At 34.5% G+C, this 24,861-nt stretch overlaps 2 protein-coding genes and 2 long non-coding RNA genes across 4 annotated transcripts in view; 2 read left to right on the plus strand and 2 right to left on the minus strand.

Annotated features, from left to right (window-relative positions):
- The window catches only part of LOC147066759 (dynein regulatory complex protein 8-like), a 30,437-nt gene extending 10,080 nt beyond the window's left edge, over positions 1–20,357 (plus strand). Inside the window, exons 3-6 of the mRNA XM_085954207.1 lie at positions 10,844–10,967; positions 12,325–12,451; positions 13,638–13,721; positions 19,700–20,357. Coding sequence (XP_085810333.1) covers positions 10,844–10,967; positions 12,325–12,451; positions 13,638–13,721; positions 19,700–19,753 — 389 coding nt within the window. The 3' untranslated portion in view covers positions 19,754–20,357. The remainder of the gene's footprint in view (positions 1–10,843; positions 10,968–12,324; positions 12,452–13,637; positions 13,722–19,699) is intronic.
- Positions 1,298–10,977, plus strand: Ada2a (Transcriptional adapter 2A). The gene is made up of 2 exons (XM_085954184.1): positions 1,298–2,910; positions 10,844–10,977. The coding sequence occupies exon 1, from the start codon at positions 1,672–1,674 to the stop codon at positions 2,905–2,907; it is 1,236 nt and encodes a 411-aa protein (XP_085810310.1). The 5' UTR covers positions 1,298–1,671; the 3' UTR covers positions 2,908–2,910; positions 10,844–10,977.
- LOC147066761 (uncharacterized) lies at positions 6,845–9,100 on the minus strand. The gene is made up of 3 exons (XR_015071492.1): positions 8,835–9,100; positions 8,416–8,508; positions 6,845–8,303 (listed from the first exon to the last, which is right to left on the minus strand). It is a non-coding gene; the product is annotated as an uncharacterized LOC147066761 (long non-coding RNA).
- Positions 20,358–20,803: 446 nt separating the features above from the next.
- On the minus strand, positions 20,804–24,611 carry LOC147066762 (uncharacterized). The gene is made up of 2 exons (XR_015071491.1): positions 24,164–24,611; positions 20,804–23,559 (listed from the first exon to the last, which is right to left on the minus strand). It is a non-coding gene; the product is annotated as an uncharacterized LOC147066762 (long non-coding RNA).
- Positions 24,612–24,861: the final 250 nt, after the last annotated feature.

Consider the following 24,861-nt stretch of genomic DNA (forward strand, 5'->3'; position numbering starts at 1 on the left):
TAATATCTATGTACTTCCAAAAATAACACGAAAACTTGGCCAAATCAGCATTAAAATTCTCCAAAGTAGATAATTTTGTTCTGTACCTACCCGTGTTTTATAAAAACTTTTCATCAAACCCCAAAATATTCCATCCAATTCAACAATAATTCGTTCACTTTCTGGAAATTATGTGTTTTCTCTCACTTATTCATTTAGAGTACATTGACAGTAACATAGGGAACTTACTGTCGAATTTTGACGATATTTCTTTTTCATTTTTCCGTGTGACGTATTCGTTTTCTGGCATTTTTGGGTATTACAGGTGAAGCTTGCACATTCATGATGATATTAAACAACTAATAATTATATTCATTGGCTTGTAATACTGTTTTTTCATCTAAAATTTGGTGAGAAATTTCGTACCGTGTTTACTGTTTAACATAAAGACGCCATTGAAAATGCAGTATTTTTATTGGTCAATTTGGAATAAGTGAAAAATGGTTTGCGACACTCCTGGAATAAGTTTCTTTTGTAACCAATAGCGATTTTAAAATTGATTTTTCTACTAGATTGAATGCTATTAGGTCGTTAAATACAAAAAATACTTTTTCAAAAACTTCTCCTTTAGATTTTGGCATTCATAACTCATTTTCGTCAAGAAGTGGAGTAAGTTGTTTTTGAAACTACACGCCTCATATTATGTATTGTTTTAGATTTTATTTTTTCTGGATTGGGCTGAGTTCCGCTACTGAATAAGTACTAGGTATATTATGAGGAAACCTAGTACAAAGCAAACCATGAATGCTAATAATTATGCAGAATTATATTGTGTATTTTATAAAAATAAGATTAGTTAGGTTTTTTCGCTATATTATGCCCTATCTGCTTAGACGGTCGTATTATTTTTTTCACGAGACGTAGCTGTAATTTTACCGTTTTCACGAACCGGAACTGCGCTCCGGACCATTTCCAGCCCTGATACTAATTAATATATTTTTCCTCAAAAACTATAGCTAATAAGACTGTTCAGAACTTTGTACAGAACTTGTTTGGAGAATGGTCAAAAATGGAACTACAAACTACCATAGGACGCCATATTGAAAAACGTCAATCGAACATCATATTATGCCAGTTACGAGTCGTGATTGCGTAGTTTTCGACAGTAGTTCCCCATATCATTCTCCAGATAAGTTTGTAGGTGTAATACTCCATTTGAAAAAAAGAGTGGCAACACTAAAGCAAAAACCATAGAATAGAATCCAATAATCCATTACAACCTGTTCCTTTCTGACAGAAGTGACAGCCCGTATTTGGCATAGACTAAAATTAATCTAGTGATATACTTTTGTATGCGGTCAATGTGTTTATTAGTAATTTTAAATAAGATGTAATAACAATATTACCATAAAATAGAATTACAATCCTACGGTATTGCTTCTTGAAGAATATAATATCGAAATGACAAATAATCGTAAATTCTATTCATTTACTTAAATTAAATCAGTTTTGTTGTACATATTCCACAAATTATAATAATATAATGTTTCACTGTACTACATAATTGTAGGATTGATGATTTAAAAAAAAAGTTGCTTTGCTTAATTTTTATGTAATATCTATCACGGTGTGGAGATGAGGTTATCCGAATAAAGATTACGTTTGTATTTTGGATTTTCAACGTCCGGCGCCATGGACGCTGAAAGCGACTTCCATCGACAATGTGACTTCTGTTCGGCACAACTAAATACAACGTATATTTCGTGTGTGGAATGTACTGCATCACTCTGCCCAAATTGTTACTCGAAAGGCGCAGAAGGATTTTCTCACAAAAGCGACCATGACTATTCTGTAATCCCCACAAATTTAAAAATTTTCGAGGACAGCAGTTGGTCAGCAAACGAGGAGTATTTGTTACTGAAAGGACTTTTTGAAAGTGGGTTTGGAAACTGGGATGATGTGTCAAAATGTGTGCAAACACATTCCAGCCAAGAATGCGAAAAACATTACGTAAAGCACTATCTTAATGAACAATTTCAAGATATGGCCAATTTTTCTCCTAACATAAGTGAATCCCTTCCTTTTTTGTATAGTAATTCAAATGAAGAAGATCCTCCTAGGAAGTTGCACTGTGATTTATTAGCAGGGTACAATGCGTTCCGGTCAGATTTTGAAGTCAGCTTCGATAATGACATTGAAAATTCTTTGGTCGCCGTAATATCGGACGACGTTGATCAAGATGCTCTGCTTCAAAGTCTACAATGCGCATCCATCAGGGCTTATAATAATAAACTAAGAGAGAGGCAGAGACGTTTGACTATATTGAGCAGACACGGTTTAATATTACCAAATAAGTTTTATTTCTGGTTATTAAATTTTGAAGAAACTCTCGGTGTACAATCATGCGAACGTCTCAGTGTGTTTTTGCAATTCATGTCCGGGATGCAGTTTGATGCTTTCATCGAAAATCTTTCAATTGAAAAAGAAATGATGTTGTACTTGAATCGTCTGTCTAATTTACGGCAAAAAGGAATCACAAGTTTTAAAAGTTTTCATTTATATCAAAAATTGAAAGATAGAGAAGATAATATTTTCAAAAAAATTAAAACCTTAGATTTCGATTGGAACACAGCTATTAAAGTTCCAGAGATAATTAAAACGAAACTTCCGAGAAAAGCACCGACTCCATTAGAAATAGCAGGTTTGGAGGGCTACGAAACCTTGAATGATAAAGAAAAGGAGATATGCTCCGATCTACGATTGACTCCCGCCAAATACACAGAGATTATGGACATGTTAATGTCAGAATATTCTAAAAAATCAACATTAAAACTTCTGGATGCCAGAAAAATTGTAAGGATTGATGTAAACAAAACAAGAAAGCTGTATGATTATTTTATGTCCGACAGAAGATTCAAATATTGTTAGCAAGTAAGCATAAAAATTACTAATTTAAATACCCGATATGCTTATAATAAGTTTCAACGGTTCAAGGTTGAATGAATGAGGAATCACAAGAAAGATCGTTAAATCTTTTTTTTTTTTTTTTTGTGATTTTACCGAGGCTTTGACTGCGACTCGCTGTCATATCGCCTCTTCTCTTCTAGAAGGGGATCCGTCGATCAGGTCCTCACTCCTATTCTGTTAAATAACTTTACAATATTGCCTAGCTCTTCCGTCTTACCCACCGCCAGGACACCCTTCAATTCGTCGACATTCTCATAGATATCTGCAATTCGCAGCTGTACTCTGTGAATTTCATATTTGGGGCATTGCAGTGCTATATGTACAATGTCCTCTAAAACATGACATTCATCGCAGAGCTGCGATTCGCTTCTTCCCATGAGGACATCAAATCTTTTGCCCATGGTGTGCCCTGTTCTTAGCCTCAGTATTAACTTAAGCTCATTCCTCGTCAAAGAAGACTCTACAAACCAGGGCACCTCTCGTGGTGATGGTAGAATTGACTTACTCCATTTCCCCTTTTCTATTGATGCCCTATGGTGAAAATCTATCCACATACTATGGCACATTTTTTTTATAGCCTCATTCCAGTCCAGGTTTTCTGGTATCCACTGATGTGGTACCCCTGAATGGCCGGCTTCCTTTGCCAGATCATCTGCCCTTTCATTTCCCTCAATGCCCATGTGCGATGGGATCCATTGAAGGCATAGATCTCCTCCTCTATTTTTCTTGGCGTCGATCTGGTCAAGGATGTGGTATGCTATGGTTTTACTGTTATGTGAGCGAGTTGCTGCGGCAAGATGTTGTAAAGCGCTTTTGGAGTCTGTTAAAATGACAGCGGATTGCGCTGAGAAATCATCGCTTAAAGTGTATTTAATTGCTTCGTTTATCGCGATGAGTTCCGCCGTCATTATTGGTATTGCTGGGTTTAGCTTCCAGCTCTTGTTTATGCCTACTTCTGGTATCACAAGAGCTGCTCCTGCTCTATTCTGATCTTTGAATCCATGTGTATAAAGGTGGCTCCATCCTGCGTACCTCTCTGTCAGCATTTTTTCGACACGCTCTCTTGCTTTATCGGATACTATGCTCCGTTTTGGTTTGTCTATTCCTTTGACCTCTAGTTGGATAACAGAGCTGAGGTCGTAGGTACCAACTGGCCTCCTCAGCGAATACATACCTAGGCATTTTGTATTTAATACCTCCCAATTTTCTGTGGCTTTAAGGATTCCTACCAGTAGTGGGAGCTTTCTTTTCTCATAGTATGTATTGCTTTCAACGAGCTCGTATAGGAGTTTCACCTTTGCCAATATGGGGTTATCTATTATAGATTTCCACTTCATCCATGTCTTGGTAGCCAGTGCCCATCTCCTGACATTCAGTGGAGGTACGCTGAGTTCCGCTTGTAGCACGTGAATGGGCGTTGTCCTGATAAATCCTCCACATGTTCTTAATGCTTTGGACTGGATGCGATCTAGCCTCACCGAATTAGTTTCGGCAGCGGAGTGGTAAAACATGCTCCCGTAATCTAATCGGCTTCTAATGAGTGCCGTGTATAACCTTCTCATATGAATGGGGTGTACGCCCCACCCACCTCCCGCCAGTACTTTGAGTATGTTCAGAGGTTGTGTCAGGCTATTCGCGCAATGACTAATATGATGCTTCCACGTTAGTCTATAGTCCAGGTTCATACCTAAAAATTTATAAGTGTCTACTCTTTCTATTATAGTGCCGTCGATTTTTAAGTTAAGCTGGTTTTGTCTCTTGCCTCTGGAAAAAAGTACCACCTTAGTTTTGCTGGGAGCTACTTTGAGGCCTCGCGTTTCCAATAATAATTTTATTTCGTCAAGACTCTTCTGCATTAACCTTTGACATTCATCTACTCTTTTTCCCGAACAAAAAAGTGCGAAATCATCTGCATATTGTACAATGTTGACCCTTGTTATTAACTTTAATATGTCAGTTGTAAGAATGTTGAATAGTAATGGGGATAGGGGGTCTCCTTGCGGAAGGCCTCTTGAGCATACCGTACTCTTCTTTTCATTATTAATGCACATGGTGATTTTTCTTTCATTTAAATACTGCTTAAGATATTTAGTGATCTTCCCACCGATTCCCCATTCATTCAACACCCTTGACACTTCTTTCACATGCACATTATTATATGCATCCTGGATGTCCAGGAATGTTGTGAGAGTTACTTCGTTTTTGACCTGTGCTGCATTGATGTCTAGTACTAGGTTGCCTATGTTCTCCAGAGTCGACTTTTGCCTTCTGAATCCCGTAGTATTGTGATGAAATAGTTGTTTTAAATCTATTTTAATAATGCAACTTTTCTAATCTTTCAAAAAGATCTAGCGTTTTTCCTGCCAAATAGCTTTTTTTCGTACACCGTCTCGCATGTTTTTGTCAACGACGGTTGGCAACACTGATACTAACTACATAATATCTTATTACACTTCCTACAACACATCACAAATTGTTTTCATTATGTTATATTTCCAAAAAGTTGCAAAATCTATATTTAAATTTTGTTTTTTTGTTGAATATCGTCGTGGTAAATGCAATAGGTTGTATGTCAAAAATACCAAACTTTTCAGGAGAGACAAAAAACTATCCCATCTTAACCCCATTTCACCGATTTTTTTCACAAATTTATTTTCTTGGTTAAATTTGTTCCCTGTTAAGATGGTTATCAACATTTTTACGTAAGATGAATATTTAGAAAGTTAGGTTGACATACGACTATTTGCTCATCAATGTTGGCCACTTTTGTTGACATAAGTCCAATTTTTATGTATACATACCTATATTTAATTCACTAAAATTTGGTATTTATAATGAAACGAATATAATATTATACAGATTATATTATATTAATATACATATTGTTATACACTTGTACATAAACGCTTAAAAAGTAAGCTTAGACTAATGAAAAAGTAGATTTATTATAAATTGGAGATCTGTTTAATTAGGTACTTTTAAAAACAATTACAATTTTTAAAAGAAAAGATTAAAGTTAAAATACAATACATAAAATATTTTTTAAAAAAGCATTAAAACAGAGCAGGTAAATACCTACTTAAAAGTAAAAATAGCAGTTTTAAAAGAATACTTAATTTTTTTTATAAAAAAGTATTTTTTTTATTTAAACGGTAGTCTGGTGTAAAAATCTCTGTAGTCCTCTGGAATTAATAGTTTTAGTACCTGCAAGTGTTGGTATTTACTCTCCTCAATAGGGCAAGGCCCATTGTATAATTTTAATCGTTCACTGCTTGCGATTGAAACTCGCGCTCGTGTTGGAAGTGGTTTCCATGTATGGCCGAAGTCCAATTTAAAGTTTATTAAACCTTCTGGAGTATACTGGTATGCAACGACATCGTTTACACATGGGTCGCCAGTTTTCTTTCCAGGCCGAATACTGCTGTAGTAGTCTGTGCTGAATTGTTGAAAATCGTCATGGCTGAGATAAAGTGTTTTGTATGGTTTCTTTACTCTTGCACTTTCAATGATAGCCATGTAGTCGGCAGGGACGAAAATTTGTTTTCGATTTCTTAGCTTCGTTTCGATTGTTGAATGGACGCTGTCAACCTCCATGTGTGTATGCCCTACTTCCAGATATTTGTGTTCTATGATAAGATTATTCTTCATACTGATGTCGAGTAGTGCGTTTGATAATTTTACATTCCTATTTTGATACGCACAACCATCGCTCCATATTATAACTTTTTGCGGTACCAGATGGCCGATTTCCTTCAAGATAAATTTAGTAGCTATAGTGCAAAAGACGTCACTTTCAAGCCCCCCAGCTCCCTCATGCCATACATAACACGAGACGTCCTTCGTGGCTTGGTTATAATAGACTTGGTTGTGTACTTTTAATTTTGTTTTATAATAATTTGCTGAAGCATTTAAACGAGGCGAAAGAAGAACAGCTTGCAAATCGACTGTGTAACATCTGATGTTTTCATTTTTCAGAGCTAAGGATTTATCAGACTCTTTTTCCGCATTAGCATCGTTCTTTTTTTTAATGTGTTTCTGAAAACTTTCTTCGTCGAGTGTCCCGTTTTTGTGCAAAGTGCACTCATTGCACTGATCTTTTTTTGGCGTGTAAATGTCTAGATTCAATTTTTTATAAGTATTTTGAAATGTACCCCATGATACTTTTCTTTTATTTTCAGAAGCACATTTTTCTAGATATAAGCGATGCATGTCTCGAAAACTGTAAAAAATTGGCTCCAGGTATAACTTACTTGAAGAGGATCGACAATAGTGCGATTCAACTTTTGGCAGAGAGTTAAACCAGGTCTCTAACTCTTCTGAAATAGTTAGTGTTGCATCTTTCTGGTTATTTAAATTCGTTTCAGATGACTGCGGCTCTTCAACCTTCGAGGTCCATAATTTTAAGCATTTTTCCCCTATACTTAAAGTGTTTAAAAAAAATTTTTTGCAAACTTGTTTTTTAATTATATTTTCAGTTATTTCTTCAGTTTCTTCATTTTTTGCTGTAAAATAAAAGCGAAAGCTTTGTTTTCTTCTTGAGTTTTCACTGGCGATTCTTCTGTATTTTGGGGTGGTTTGCAAAACGTTTTCGGTGACAAATGTTTTTTTGGAATCCCAACTTGTTTTTTTCCAAAAATTTGTGAATATCACGGTGCGTTGTTTATCACTAATTGTATCGCACTTAAAGGCTGTTTTTGGCCCACCCTTTTGAGGACGCACATTATGCCCACCACAACGTGGACCTATGGTCTTAGATTTTTTTTTAGACGTTTGTCTATACTTGCCGGACTCTTCACTCTTCTCAAAACCCACATAAGACTTGCCTAGCAATCGCAGTTGAGAGTTTTTTTGCCTCTTCCACAGTTTACAATTAATGCTTTGCCCTTTTCGTTTTCTTTGATTGACTTGCTCATTAGGTTCATCACCATGGGTGTCAGACTGCATAGCAAACTCCTCTAAATCTTCTGATGAGCTTGATTGATTAGCTTCAGGTTGATACAGATCTTCAGAGTCACTACTGCTGTCAGATAGTGAATGTTCAGGGCCACTTAGATGTTCAGCCATCGTCATATCATAATTTATATTTTGTCTCAGGGCTGATTGTGTTGATACAGTGTTCTCTGCTATCTCTATGTCCGAAGGTTGCTTCAACAATGATTCTGCTTGTTCTAAAATTGGAGTTTCAACAGTCAAAGTATTATTAACTTCAGCAAAATCGAGTTCTATTTCTGAGCCAATATTTTGAAAAATTTCTTCTAATGGATGCTTTAAGAGTTCAATTTCCGCCGCATTCCCAGGTTCAACTTGTAACGCCACATCGTCAGTGGTTCCTACGACTCCACAGGTTACTTGAGGTCCTGAAGAAAATAATGATTTTTAAATTTGATAATCGTTCATGCTCCTCAGCAAAATGTCATCTCCACTCCACACCGTATTGTTTTATGACGAGATAAACTTATTTATTCTTACCGTTATTCTTAGATGAAGTAATTTTGCTGACTGCTAAAGATACCAAGTACCGCCCACGACTTCCATTAATCATTTTGATAGCTTTTTGGTAATCTGGAACAGATGCAATTGATCGTATGTCAAAACCGATGCTCGGAATTCCCTGATGCAAAAGGTTCTATGTCAAAGATTCGTGTACCAAATTTCTATTTAATTAATAATAATTGCATTATTATATAACTAATTTTTACTCTAAATAAACAGTGTCTTATTAAAACTGTCGATCTTGAACAAATAATTACTTTGGCAATAATAAATAAATGAGACAAAAAGTAAGGTTAGTATCTCTAGAAAGAATCTTGAAAAATTTACTAAAATTAACAACAGTAATGTAATTATAAAGTAGATTTAAATAAAACAGTGGTTAGAAAATTACTTACATCGAATTATTTGATGAATTCTTGAATATAACGTCAAGAACGAGGAATAGAAACAAACAAAAACATTACTGTCATGATGAGGTTTGACATACAACTGTTTGGCTTGACCAATATCAATGACGTGTCGATTCGTCTTTTTGCAAGTGTTGAAATAGTCGACTTCTTATTGGTTCAACGACATAAGAGCTATTCGAGGTCGTGTAGATGACTGAGCTGATCACTATGGCGCAATAAAACAGTTTTGAGATTTTTTTGACATACGACCTATTGCATTTACCACGACGATATCATCCAAGTATATTATATTATAATACTAGCTGACCCGGCGAACTTCATACCGCCTCAGAATCAATAATCTTGTGTTAACTTATTAGCTGAATTAAATTCAGTTTTTTATTAAGTTAAAATGAATACTAAAAATGAATTAAGTTCAATAAATGTGCAAAAATCAAATCAAAATGAAATAAGTAGATTACATAGTTTTGGTGGTTCAGATTTCGAAGCATGATGACTACCGAGCCAACCTTCAGTTGTAAATTGTGCGGTGGCAAGCCAGGCAGATCCAATGAGTTTAAAAATTCTGTTGGATAGTTGGTTGCTTCGTCTTCGTTTATTACACAGTCGATAGATTTGAAGGAATGCAGTGGACCAACGATTTGATTTTGAATTGTGAAGTTTAAGTGATCCACATCTTTGTTCTTCGCCGCAAGAATTGCTCGTTCACTCAACCAATTGTGATTTTTGTGGTTAGCAATGAACACTTTGTTGATGAGGTCGTCCTTCGATGAGACGAAATTGCAAAAATTCAGTTGAAACTAAATCAATCCGTTCGATTCGTCGACAGGAACACGGCCGTTACCGATAGTCAGCAATTGCTTGGAGAAATCTTCGGCAGATGGATCGTTTAGCAATGCAACTCGCATGTTTGTCGTCAGCTAAAGTTTTTTCACATAGCGCCACAGAGTCTATGATTTGAGGCAAGCGTTTATTTCATCGGCAGCGGTCGATCTTGGAATGACTGGTAGTGTTTGGCGGAAATCGCCAGATAGCAGAATCATTGCACCTCCAAAACATCTTGAGTAATTGCGCAGATCTTTCATAGTTCGATTGAGTGCTTCCAATGCGCATTTGTGCGCTATTGTGCATTCATCCCAGGTGATGATTTTACTTGCTACCAAAACTTTGGCCATTGCTGAGTGTTTCGCATTATTGCATGTCGGTTTTTCAGTCGTTTGAAGGTTTAACGGCAATTTTAACGCTAAATGAGCCGTTTGGCGTCCTTCTAGCAACATGGCCGCTATCCCAGAAGAAGCAACTGCTATAGCAATTTCGGATCTCGCACGAACAGTGGCCAAAATCAATGACATGAGGTATATGTTCCCAGTTCCACCGGGCGCATTGAGGAAAAATAAGCCACCATTTCCATCATCAATTGCCTTCATTAACGTATCGTACACTTCCTTCTGTTGGGGGTTCAACATTGGTACATTCTGACTGGATAGAATAGAATAGATCTGGACTGTATACGGATTTTTTTTTTGTGTTTTTCTTACTTATCGCAATGCGCAATCCAATCCAAAGAAACTTCTCGAGGCCGAGATGAACAAAAAAAAATTCATCGAAATCAGTCAATCAGTTCTCGAGATATCATCAAAAAAGACGTTCCATACAAAATGTATGAGAAAATGAATTTTCTTCATATTTTTTTTCCATATTTTTTTCCGATGTTTTAGTACTTATTCTGCTATTCGGGGCGGAGACAAATTCAACAAATCAAAGATCATAAAAATCGGTCCGGCCGTTCTCGAGTTGTAAATGGTGTAACTAACCCGACTTTTATATATATAGATTTTATATGATAAAGCCTTTATATAACACTTTTGATGTAAAAAGGCAGTCAAATTCATTTTTGTGGTTTTTTCAAAAATAGCGAAAGGTACCTGTAATATTACTAGCTCACTTATGTACAATAATCTATTACCATTGTTAAAGTGACATATTTGTTTTAGGTTGTTGTCCATCAGAAGCAGAAATCCAGGAAGTGCTGCTGGCCACTGAAGACAAGGAGGCTTCCGGAAGTGTCCACCTTTCAAATTTTTTACCATACTTATGCCAGAAACTTTCCGAACATAGGTGTGACACAATGTATTTATTTTTATTGTCAAAAGGCTATTTGAAATATTCTTTATGAAGTCAATCATTCCTAAACATTTTCGTTTGGCTTAACCTTTGAATTATTTTATTAATTCTCAGAAAACCCCAACCTTGCTGACACATTAAGTCCAGAGGAATAAATTATAAAATTTTCCTACATATAAAACATTTTGGCAACAACCTATTTTTAGTGTTGTCATCTAAATTAATTATGTATCTACCATATTGTATTATTTCTGCTTGGCTATCTTAAATGGGTACATTCCCAGAAAATTTGTCATTTTCTCTCATAAATTGTATTATGCCCATTTCTTACTGAATTACCTGCCCCTTGTGCTACACTTAAACAACACAAGACCTACGTACTTCCATGATAGGTCTATGTCAGTAGCCAGTAGTGGTGATCCGCGAAGTACAAACCCTTCCACTCTTTCACGTATAAATCAATGTCCCCGACCAGGGTCAGATTTACATTTGAAGAGAGCTCAGTCTAAAATGTATTGGGAGACCCAGAAAACATAACTGAACAAAACATAAAAAAAAACTGGTGCGCATCTTTTCTTTATGAACTTTTTCAATCTATTTTTATGGCTATCAGTTCGGAGGCTCTGGGCTCTAGCCCCTTTAGCCCAGCCCTATGATAAATCTGGCCCTGCCCCTGACTCTCGGTTTCGTCCATTAAACTACACACAGCACTATGAAATCGCTTCCATGACATGCTGGTGATGGAATAGTAGACAATAATTAACTAAAACTTAGAGAATATTTTAAAAAGGTATTTATTGTCTTTGACATAAACAATAGGAATTATGCATAGTAGGTAGAGACGTTCATTATTGATGACTGAATTCCTCAATTCCTTTATTCATTACTGCTAGAAAAACATCTCCTAAATAAACTTTCACTCACACATTATTCAAAGCTTTTCAGAATATTTAATTGGTAAAATTATGTCATTAAACGATTAAACCAAAGATGTTGAAGAAATAATTGTTCTTGTATGCATTATAGAGACAGAGCCTAAAAATATGAATGAGGAAATAAAAGGATCTCTAATTCTCATGCAAACTCTCAATGTTCTCCACCATGTTAATTCTTTGTTCCATACAAAAGTGGTACTTATGTTAAACTGAAACTTATAGGGAAACCACAGAAGGCTTCACCTGGAAGAAGATTCAATATCTTTGCATTAAACATTTTCTGCCTTTATTAAATCATACTTTTTTAATGAGTACTTATTAATTTTTGTTTATTTTTTAATATAATAAGCTCTATCACAACTAATAAACAATAAATTTATTATTGGACCATAAACTGTGAGTTCTTTCTTATAAAGATTTTATCCTGCCGATGCTGAGACATTATTGGCCGCCTTCAAATTATTAGACGAAGAAAACAAAGGCTTCCTCACCAAAGAAAAAATCACAAAGCTAATACTCGAAGAAGGCGAACAGTTTACGCAAGTTGGTCATTCTCCATAATATAGTCAATTGGCGAACCGATTTATAACTAGAACCATTATAATAATACTAATATGTCACTTTAAATTTATTGTGGGTGTATTGCTTTTATAAATGAAATAAAATTTGATTTACGAAAGGATGATTGTAATGGAAATTTACTTTTTTCATATGAACTCATGCCCACACCAAATTGACAGTTAAATTGTCATCTGAAATTGTATATTTCAAATTATCACTACTATTGACTGATGGTATTTGATGAAAATTGAATTTAAATTCTAATTAATGTGGCTTTTGTTGGCCACATGATCAAAAGAAAATATAAATAAAGTACTACTCAGGCTTGGACTATAGATTGTATATATAGCATTGCTAAATGAAGCTGCGTGCCATGCGTTTGGTTTGTGGGTGAGCGAACGCATTCGTATACAGATGTTTGAGACTATAGACCATTTCGCCAGTGCTCGCCCAAAGTGCTCGCACTAGACGCTCAGAATTAAAATATAATTTTCTATTTTTAGTTACATTAAATAGTATATATACGTTATATAGTATTTTTAAACGGTCAAAATGCAACCATTAGGTAAAGATATCCATAATTTAAGTAATTTTAAAGAAACACTAGGTCACTGATATTGAAATATATAATAATATACAAATAAATTATCACGAACATGTATCAACTTACCTATGAAACGTAATACCATCTTCTTGCTTATCAGTACGGCTACCACATTTTAATACAACACACAGAACCATCTTTTCTACTTAATTAACTAAAAATATTTACCACTGACTTTATGTTTAACACAAAAAATATCAATTTTAGCAATACGCGTTCGCAGGTTATCGACGCTTAGCTATGCAACAAACTTAGATTTGGTGACGACACCATAGCAAACCATCTCACACATCTGTAAAACTTTTATCTTACTCTAGCGCGTGTCGCAGAGATTATAAGGGTGCCGAATACTTTCTCACTCGCACTTATGCATCGTTTTTGTTCAGGCCTTGTAAACTCAGGGATTTTAGTTTATTTTAACCAATGGATTCAAATTGGAAATATTCTTGAAAAACTTAAGATTGTCTATTAAGTATGTAGCTTTTATGTGCAAAAAAGCGAATGTATCAACGACAATACGAATGTGTGAAAGATATATTTTATTTATCTTGCTATTATTTCCAGGAAGAATATGACGAAATGATGCAAATAGCGTTGGATCCTGTCACTGATACTATTCCATATGAGTACTACATCAATCAACTAATGGTAATATTGAACTGTTGTGTGGTTTTCGTAATTTTTAATATATGAACACTGAATGAATCTTATCAATCAGCTCGCAGGGTGAATAAAATGTGATGTCTCAAATGTATATGATAAGACTGGAATGTATGTGGGTATATGATGTGTGCTTTACGGTTTGCAATATAAAATTGCACCCGGGCGTCATTGGTCTATCGGGATTTCTTCTAGTGTCCTGCTGAGCCAAGCTGCACTTGTCTGTAAGTGTAATAAGTAGGTAATAGTTAATATCACAAGCTCAATACGGATGTTAACAATATTAAGTAGGCAGTTTGTGTTGTACATAATCTGGAGGATTCAATGTGCCTATAGATCCTTTTAATTTTGTCACTCATTTTGTTGTTTTTTTTATTGGACCTGTAATCTGAGGTATTTAGTTTTTTTTCATATTAATCTGGGGTGGCATAAAAATTCAACGAATTGTGCAATTTGGTGTATAAAAGCATGGACTGACATAATGAATAGGCATATCCTAAGGCATAAAGCCCACCAAAAAAGCGCTCGACGCGCTCACTACTGAGTAGGCCCCCTCCCACCCGCGCATTACCCTTCACCTATGTAATAAGGGGCCCAAGAAACACAAAATAATTATTATTATCAGCGTCTCTCATAACAAAGCAATAAAAATATTATATTATTTCGGGGCTTGTAATTAATATTCACGATGACATTATTCTACCAGCGAAATATCGGACACGCAATAAAATTAAACAATGAGTTCTCTGTTATTAAATAATGGCTTCTCGCCCGTCGATCGACGACGCTTCCAGAGCGTGATTTTGCTCGCCGCGTTCAATGAATGGACTGCATTGTATTTTCGTTCATTCGTATCGCCGAGATGCCAAAAAACGATGACTCATGGGGCGGGCGTGCATAATGCGTCGTCAAATCCAGTATGCGCTGGCGTATTTGATTACGTTGTATTTTCGATGATTTACGCGCCACTTGTGAAATTTTGCGCGAGAGCCCCACTTGCTGCGTTAAGTGGGTTATACGCCTAAAGGTCATTTTTAAGATTTTGAGCCACATCAAAATTTACCCTGGACACCTAAATTTTAAAATAGCATATTTTCAAAAATTCTATTTTCTATATTTACTGTCTGATTTAATTGATTTTCTGTTTGGACATGTATTTTATTGTGTTGAATAATAGTTTTAAGTTATTCTTGACATTTTGCAAAATGGAAACCTATATAATACCAAGATGGTGGTGAAAATTAAAATTTTCTATGATTAGTGATCACCATCTGATTCAATAATTGATTTTGCAACTATAATACCAAGATGGCAGCCAAAATATCACATTGCTTACCCTTTTCTCATTTGATTATTTTTTAAGCAATTATATAGGTATATAAAAAGTTTTGAAGGCTCCATCTGGAAAATGATTTAACATTGGATTTTATGTATTTTCAGTTTTTATTAAAATAATGTATTTTATCTTATGGATATTTTATATAATTTTGGGATGTGCCGGATCACATCGAACCACTTATACACATGTATTTCTTATATAAAAAAATAGATTCTTTCTAATAAATAAAATTATTGTCAAAGCTCATTAAGTACCTACCAATTTTATATAATATTTATGAAGTGAACATTACATTTATTTTCTATTCTAAGGGCACGGCTTTTTTTTAAAAAAAAAAGGTGCCGGAACTCACTTCATGTCAAGTTTTTTACTAAATAAAATTATATTCAAATGTCACTTAAATGAAATTTAAAGGAGCTATGCCACGAAGCGAACAAAAAAAGGTTGATTTTTACGATAATTTTTTATTTTAGTCAAATCAAAGCTACAGAAACAATAAAATACATACATTATATTTGAAATATATTGTACAAATAAGACTTAATTTAAAATATAATTGTAAATACATATGTAATGTATTTATTTATGAACTTGAATAAAAGTTTAGAGTGATTTCCAAAGTTTTTTCCAAGTCTCGGCGATTCCTTTTCTTAGTGTTGAGTCTAAGGCCGAATGTCTTCCTTTAAGTAACCACCTATCAACATATTTTGAAGGATCGAAAAGTGTCAAGGGTGGTTCCACGAGTTTGATGAACAAGAGTGCCGAAACTGTTTTAGTGTTTAACGAAGCTCTTGTTGGGGTAATAATAAGATTCATTTGCGAAAACCCCCGTTCACATTCACTTGAAGAAATGGGAATAGAATTCAGAGCATATACCAAACGCAAGAGTTTTTCAGAATATGTCTTTTCGAGAATGTATTCGCGAAATCCACGAATCATTTCTCGTTCATCTAGTTGTAGCCTGATCGAAATGTTTCTAATTTCCATCTCTCCAAATGTCAACCGATTATCAATGTCTTCAGGCCAATATTTTTGGTCAAGTACGCGAGCCCAAAGTGCAAACTCAACATCTTTATTATCTAGCAGCCTTTTTTCAATTGACGTTTTCAACGTGGAATAAAATATTTTCGGATCAATAGGAGGATCATTTTTAGAAACTTTTTCGTGAAGTAAAACTCCACGAAAATGCAGATTGCTTATAGCAGCTGCAGCACATTTATAATAGGGTCCAAAATTCTGTTTTCTTTCTTCAAAAACTTGAACGAGTTCATTTATTTTTCGATTTGCAATGTAAAGGTTCACATTGCGATTTTGTAGGTCCAAACTAAGTTCCGACAATTCTTGGAGAGCGTCGCACATCAATGCTAGATCCAATAAAAATGCTGTTGATGTTATTTTGTTCTTTAAGCCACTGTAAGTACACTTGTCATTTTTATCTCTTGTAGGGTCATTCATCGCTTCTTCAAAATGACGCACAAGGGATTCATAATTATTCCACACAGCCGAAACTGAACAAAAACTAGATGCCACCCATCGGGTACTTAAAACTCTTCCGATTTTCCGTACCTCAACGCCTAGTGATTCTGCACATAAATGCAACTCTCTATTATTTTTCGGCGACGCGTGGTATAAAACATAAAGTTTATCAATAAATGATTTGTATCTATTGATCCCTGAAATTTTCTTTACAACATCACTTACTGATAATTCTAATCTGTGATTAGTACAATGCCAAACTATAATTGAAGGAAATTTTTCTGTCAGCAATTTTTTCACTCCATTTTTAGAACCTAACATCACAGCAGCGCCGTCGCATGCAACCGAAACTAAATATTTTTTTTAAATATTCTTCTGTCATCCCATATAAATCAAGAGATTGGAGTAATGATTCAAATATTCCTTTTGCCGTTACGTCTTTAAGTTCAATCAAATCCAAAAACAAATTAATTGGTGAATTCATTCCAACACTTTCGACACAGCATCGAACATACACAATGAGGGTGGTTTTTTGGCTTATGGTGGTAGACTCATCAATTATCAAAGAAATTATATTTTTCGATTGAACACTTACTTTGAAAACATTTTTTCTCATTTCATCACATATATGATTTACAATGTTAATACATGCGTTAGTGGAATGGAGAATATGACCCATTTCGATCCCATTTAGTTCTTGGAGATTAATTTCACTTTCAAACATATTGAATGATTGATTTTCCTTAGCTACTTTATATGCAGTTCGAAAAATGTTTGCTGTTATTACTTTTTCGCGAGATAACAATTTTAAAAAAGTATTTTCAATCTGCTTTTTTTTGGCTTCAGAAATGATTTTTAACGCTGCTTTGTGTGCAATAGATCCTCTGTGATCGAAAATTTTTTTTCGAAGTGACCCCAATTGTAGCTTCCTCTCTTTCCCAGAATACGTGATTTCATTATTGGCCCATTCTTTGGATATTTTCATTCCCATTGTCGTTTCAGTTCCAAGAGTTCCAACGTTTCTGCAAATTGTGCAGCCAAGTTTCATTTTGTGTACGTTCAACCATTCGTTTTTTGAGCAAAAATCGTTTTTTTGAACTAATGACCAGCAGTCTGGCCAATCGTTTTGAGTTCGACCTTGATCCCCGAGATCAGCTCGAGATGATTCAGGAACATCTACATGTACCGATATTTCCATATCTTCTGTCATCGTTTCTGTTAATGTTTTGAGCTTTTTATTTGCGGAATCGGCGCCGCTGCCGGTGGTTGAGAAGTAACAGGAAATTTTTTTCATATTTAAACTTGGGGTTGCACTAAATAATATATAAAATAGTTGCACAACACGTAATCGTAACACAAACTGACTAAACAAACGTAAATAACAATATACGCAGATGCCGCCATGCGATAAACGTCAAACTGTCAAAATCATAATACGCAAAGACATACGTATGAAGCTAGTTACATACGCAGGTTTGCTATTTAAATTATACGGTTACTTCACTAACACTAACACGCCAACATTCAAAATGGCTTCCACCTGTACCTTATTTTATCATTTTAACGAATTATTATTGTAATTACTTAAGCGCAAATATTTTTTCGTTTAATTGATTTTGAAATAAAACCGTGAAAAAAGGTGCCGGAACGCCGTTCCACCGCGTTAAATGGAAAAAAAAGCCCTGTCTAAGGGTATCTAAGTCTAATATAATATAATTGTCTTAAGAAATAATACACTATATTTTATTTACATTGATTTTCATTACAGAATCTAATGTAGGTTATTTTCGTTTGTTATATAAAATATGTTGTAATTATGTTAAATTTTATTCATATTATCCTTATCCCTCTGTTATACCCATTTCATATAAACCAAAACCTCAGCCTGCTTCCCAAGAACCGTATGATTTGGCCAAAAGTCTGGATATATACGAGGAGTTTCCGAAGGCGACGTAGTAATTGATAGTGATTGTTTTATTTTTATATGTTGTCAAAATATTCATCCAATTAAAAAACAAGTATCAACAGACAAAATGAAACCAAGATTTTTGACTATCAAAATAAAGCTTGAGTTTTGTTAGTAAGGATTTTATATTTTGATAATATTCTGTAATAAGCTTGTTTTCACCTTGTAGCTTCTGATTTAATTTCATTATTATATCTCTCAGAAAACATAAATCTAGAAGCCATTGATCTAAATTGACTAACGCGAGTAAGCCATACAAACAGTTGAAACAGTGTAATGAACGATTTTTTGATTGGTCAATGCTCGGATTATAGCCGTCTCACTCTGACTATTGTATTACCGACTCCACACGCTCGCCGAATGTGTCGAGCCGGCATAAGCATAAAAACAGGTACTAGCACGCAGTTGTGGTAAGTTTACGAGAACAATTTTTTTTATTGTATGAATACCAAAATGCAAAATATAGAAAGCTGAAAACTTTAATTGGGCCTTGGACCGCAAAAAGTCTTCATTTGGGCCGCGGGTTGGGCATGCCTGATGTAGAAGATGGACATATTCTTTTGGCATTGCGGCCACGACGAATCTACTATGCAACGGTGTTAGTGTCATTTGAAAGTAAAAATACTGACACCTAAATGATTTGTATACACTGCCAGAAGAATCTGACTCCATTCTACATAATGTGTTATATTTTATTTATTATAATGTCTTTCCGCTAAGACAGTGGTCCAAATGGACCGGAGCGGTATGGAACGTAGCTCCGTTTCGTGAAAAATTATAAATTACATTCTGGTTCTTGAATTACCAATAAAATATTAAAATCATTTACACTACATTTTTATTACTACATGTTAATACGAAACGCTTGGTATATAGGTACCTATGTACTCATGTAACAGAGAACTCGAACACATATTAATATTTTCGAATAATTATTGAGTGCTCCCGTTGGTAAAATTTTCCGTTTTGAGCACTGCGCTAAAAATTGACAAAAGACAACAATAAAATAAATAAGGTTGATTAATTCTGTTAGCCAATAATTATCTCATGGCTCCTATTTAATTTCAGAATGTTTTGAAATATATACGATTCATGAGATCCTGCAGCTGTAAAGATGAAAGTGTACATTGCTCATACAGTTAAGCTTTGATCCACATAACAAAATGTTTGTCTATTCTATTCCAGGTTGAGGATGATTTTCTTCAAGACACGTCGAAAGCACCTGCAGTTGAAAAATAATTTATATTTATTTCTATGCTCCCAATGCCAACATCATTATAGAAAATGCCGGCTACAGTAAGCTACAGATTTCAGACTTCGCAGTCATCTACCGTGTTGACTTGAAAATACAAATCCATTAATTATTGTAGCTGATTTATTATCACTTGGTATTCACCACATATAAACCTTGTTTCTATGATGGGTGTTTTGCTCACTTGAGATTTTTCATGTATTACTTAGTATCAAAATTTACATTTGCCCATTCGCACATTGAAAATCGTCTTGATCCTGATAGTCATAAATCAAATCTGGGCGCAAAGTTGCAATTTTCTTCCATGTTGCGACAGTGAAAATAAGTGCTGGAATGCCATACCGCTGGGTTTCACCACAAAAGAATGGTACACATAATATAATCATAACAGCAAGTGTTACATTGCCTTTAAATGATTAAGAGTTTTTCTGGTATTACCTATGGAATATATTTTAATGTTCAAATCTTGTGAATCATGATTTGCTTGTAAGTTAGGGTTTCCGGCTTTATCTGAGACGATTCCAGGAAAAGTATAAAATAACAATGTATAAAATAGGCATTCGATGTAATGTAATAAAGATGTTTCAGTACAAAAAGTCGTATTTTATTTTATACTACAGCACTTAAATTGTTTTCAGCAGTTTAGGATTATCCGACCACCTCGCAATTCTATCGGTTTGCGGTTAGATAATCGGGAGTGGAGTTGATTGTTGTCATGGCAACTCAGCGGTTACATGCTGTATTGATAAATACATTTTGCAGTTCACTTAATTTAAGAAAAATATTTATCAATATTCATTACCAACTTAATAAGTAGATGCATGACATTATTAATCTCAGGTGGAAATAGACTGGCTACATTGGTAAAAGGAAAGAAAAGTTCTGAAGTGGGCGGAAATTACAAAGGAGGAAACAAAGTCCACGAGTATTGTTTGGTTAAATTGGCCAAAGATGGCATTGGAAACAGACCAATGGGGTTCATGAGAAAGACCAACAGCAGTGGTGGTGATTATTGGGAGTAATAAGAAAAATAAGTATTAATTAAAAAAAAAAATTTATTCAGTATTGAATATACGCATGATTTCAGAATGTTAGATATTATTGAAAACACATAATTTTAGTAATCCTCAGAAACATTCCTATTGGACCGAGTGGAATTCAAACTCGCATTTTTTACTGTTTGAGTGAGTGCACTTATCATTTGAGCGATCTATCCACCCAACTGATGCAAATTAATCATAATCTTCTTCTTGGTCGTACACTCATGGCTGAGGAGCGTGACCACATTTGAATTTCGTCATCCTTTGAGCGACCAAGACTTTCCATCCTTCTCGATCTTCCGCTTCTCTCAGGGCAGAATGGATGGTGCCCCCCCCAGTCAACTCTTAACGCGCAGACACTCTTCCTATGCTTCGCCTTCCCTGGAGGTCACCCAAAACCACCAGTCTCTCCAGGTTGTCCGGTCCGCGCCTGACAACATGTCCAAAAAACTGCAGAATTCGTCTCAGACATATTGTCGTGAGACGTTCCTTTATCTTCAGTCTGGATGATTGACTGGTTCGTCCTGTGCTCTGTCCAAGAAATACGAAGCATTCGGCGCCAACATAAAAAAATTATAATAACTATACTATTGAAGTTCTTCCAATTTGTCAAGGAAAGAACCGGCTTTGTGATAAATCAAGGTGAACAAACATGATTTCCAGATGGCATCTGGTGTTAACGTGAATTTGAATCTCACCCGGCCAAACATTTCATAGTTATAGCTATTTTTATTTGTGTTGAAATTATTCAGAAGTCTTCCTCATAGGTGGGGATTGCTTTGATTAACAATCCATTCTTGCCAATTTGTTAAATTATTATCGATGTGTGCTACTTTATTTGCGGTGTCATCAGACACATTACAACCGTGCTTAAGTTTTTCATGCTTTCTCAGGGAAGTCATATAATTTGTTGAAAAGAAGCACATGTCGCATTTAAATTTTTTAGCATCCGCATGCTTAGATTTGTGTTGTTTATAGCTACCAAAAAATAGGGTCTTATATGGACATAGCTCGCATATATATGTGTTTTTTTCTCCAGGTTGGTGTTCTTTTTGATGCATTTTAAAAAAGTATTTATTAACCGTCTTGAAATTGCAATGATCGCAGAATAACATATTTTTTGTAGGGTCATGGGTGAGTCTATGCAATTTGATTGATGTGGAATGTGCCGCTCTATGCTGGCAATCGTCGATACCGCAGATGTATGGTTTTTCTTTTGTATGTATTCTTTCATGGATTTTAATATTACCCTTGGCGTCCGATCGATAGTCACAGTACATGCATTTATGTTTTCTGTCAATGGGAGCGTTAAAATTCCCCAATTTATTTTCTTCAATATGCTTTCTCTGTATATGTTTATTGAGACTGCGCCTGGTCATCGCAACACCGCAATATTCGCAAGTAAATTTCTCTGACAGGTTTTTCTTCTCGGGAACTTTTAATAAACAGTGATACCTTCTTACGTGTGACCTGAGTGCTTTTAAATCTTTACATTTTTGATTACATGCCTTGCATTTGAATTTTAAAGAATTGTCAAAGTCATTTAGAGTATTAGATTGTTCTAAATCAGTAGTCTTAGAATGTAAATTATTTTCATCATTACATAGAGTTTCATGTGAGACCGATAGTTTTGTATTGACGTCTGTTTCAAGGTGTTTTTTACTTATCGTTTTACTGTTGTGAAATTGATCTATATGAATCGAGAGTTTTGTGTAGGTCTCACACATTTCTCCACAAAATTGGCAAATATGAATGTCAATTGAATCATTGCCCAATTTTAGTTTGTGTTTCCTTTTAATATGTTTTTGTAAACTGTTTCTCAGACTAAATTCTGCATTGCATGTTATGCATTTGTAAAGTGAAGGTTTATTAGGACGGCTCATATGAATCACATTTATGTGCGAGTGTAATGTAGTTTTCTTCATGAATTCTAAGCCACAATATTGACAACAAAATTTAAAGTCTCCCTTAATAATGTTGTGTTTTCTTTTCATATGAATATGTAAATTGCTAGTATTTGTGTATATCATCCCACAAATGTTACAGTTCAAAAGTTTACACATACTATTGTCATCCAGATGACTCTGATATTGAGATTCTGTATCGAACTGACCTTTACATTTAGAGCATTGAATACCTGTTACATTGTGGCATGATGTATTTTTATTGATATCATCTATACTTGTAGGTGTTTCGGTATGTTTACGTGCTATGTGTTTGTATAAACTAGTATGTTTATCATATTCTAAATTGCAATATTTACATTTGTATTTAAAGTCCTTTTCTAAGATATTATGCTTTCTTTTCAAATGTATCTGTAGTCTGTCGGTATCGGCATAAAGCATACCGCATATTTTGCAATTGAGAAACTTACACATGCCCAAGTCATCAATATGATTATCAAAATCGATTTTGTTCACAAAGTTACCTTTACATTTTGAGCACCGTTGTGTATTTTCATAGACTTCTTTTTTCCAATGATTCAAATTATAATGTTCAGAGAGACGACTGCTATCAGTGAGGTAAACGTTACATATAGAACAATGGAATTTGGAAAGTCTGTTTTTTATTTTAGTTTTAATTTTCTTTTTTCTTGCAGTAACTATATTAACAATCTGCTCCTCTTTTACGATTTTACATTTAACCTCAGTGTCAGAAAATATTAATAGCGATGAATGATTTTTCTTTATATGTTCTGGACAATCTAGCCTCTTCATCGTATCCTGATATTCTTCATTTAGTTTTGGACTTAACTAAAATATATTAAATGTATATTAGTATCAAGCGATTTTTTCATGCAAGCACAATATATTTAAGTATGTTGCGACCAGAAGTATTTGAACAAATAACAATTTTTACAAATTTCAAAATTTATTGGTACCAAAGTACATTGATGATCAATTTTAAAAATATTATATATCAGTTAGTTCGTCAATTTAAAATACCTATTTGCAGTATGGTGTTTATTTCTGTAATTATGCATGAAGTTATTTAAACAGCAAACATTTATGATTCTCTGAACTCCTAGTACTAGTATTTAATGAAGAATTAAATAATTTGTAAATTTTGTAGTAGGTATGTACATACTCCATATTATTATCTACTTTTGTGAATGTGGTCTTTTGAGACCAAAAACCCAACACAACCTACAGTAACTCAAACATAAGCTAGGTTTTCGGTTGTTTTTCAGTGGGTTGTGTTAGGTTTTTAGTTTCAAAACACTTTAACCACAATGACGATATGGAGTAGGTATGTAGTATAAAATTACTAATATATTTTATAAGAATTATATTAATGGTACGTAGTCCGCAAATAAAATGGTGAATGTAAAATATTACAATTTGAAATGTATCTAACCATATCGTCGTCTGTATTTCCTTTTTCATATTCCACAAAATGATTGTTTTCTTCGTCATCCAATTCAGCTTTAATATCAAAGCTTAATGATTCTTCTTTTAAAGGATCTATTTGAATTGGAATATATGCAGACTTCGGTGACGGTAGATAAACGAGAGGTTCGTTTTCAAAGTCAGAATCCGTTTCCTCTTTAATATCGACACCGGAATACAAATTATCTATGTTTGAAGGGGAATCTACTTCAAATTTAATATCTGAAATACCATCTGATGATGAATTATTCATCATAATATTCTTCTGTGTACCTTTTATCAATTTTAAATGTAATGTCTGCCGCAAATATCGCTTAGTTTTGGACAGTCAATGTTAAAAACATAGATATACCTAACGCAAAATTAAAAACATGTCAAAAGAAACTAATTTTGACTATTTTGACAGATGAAAAAGTACTGCCATAACAAAAAAATTTTAAAGAAAAGCGACAAAATAATATATACTAGCTGGCCAGCGTTGCCATGTCTACTGAAATTTCAGTAGATCTACTGATATTTTTTGCCAATATACTGAATTTTTGATTTTTTTTCGAAATTCATGAAATCTACTGATATTTAGCTATTTCCCATATTTTTAAGTCAACGATGGTGAATTTAATAGTAAAGTTGAAAAGATTTACGCACGCCTTTGTTGATTTGGATACA

The sequence above is a fragment of the Rhyacophila brunnea genome, unplaced genomic scaffold (assembly GCF_057557595.1).
Source record: "Rhyacophila brunnea isolate RB1 unplaced genomic scaffold, BYU_Rbru_1.0 scaffold_4, whole genome shotgun sequence".
Lineage (NCBI taxonomy): Eukaryota > Metazoa > Arthropoda > Insecta > Trichoptera > Rhyacophilidae > Rhyacophila > Rhyacophila brunnea.

Bases quoted from the DNA above. Each gene is read 5' to 3' on its own strand.
- Ada2a (XM_085954184.1), top strand. From the start codon at position 1,672: ATGGACGCTGAAAGCGACTTCCATCGACAATGTGACTTCTGTTCGGCA.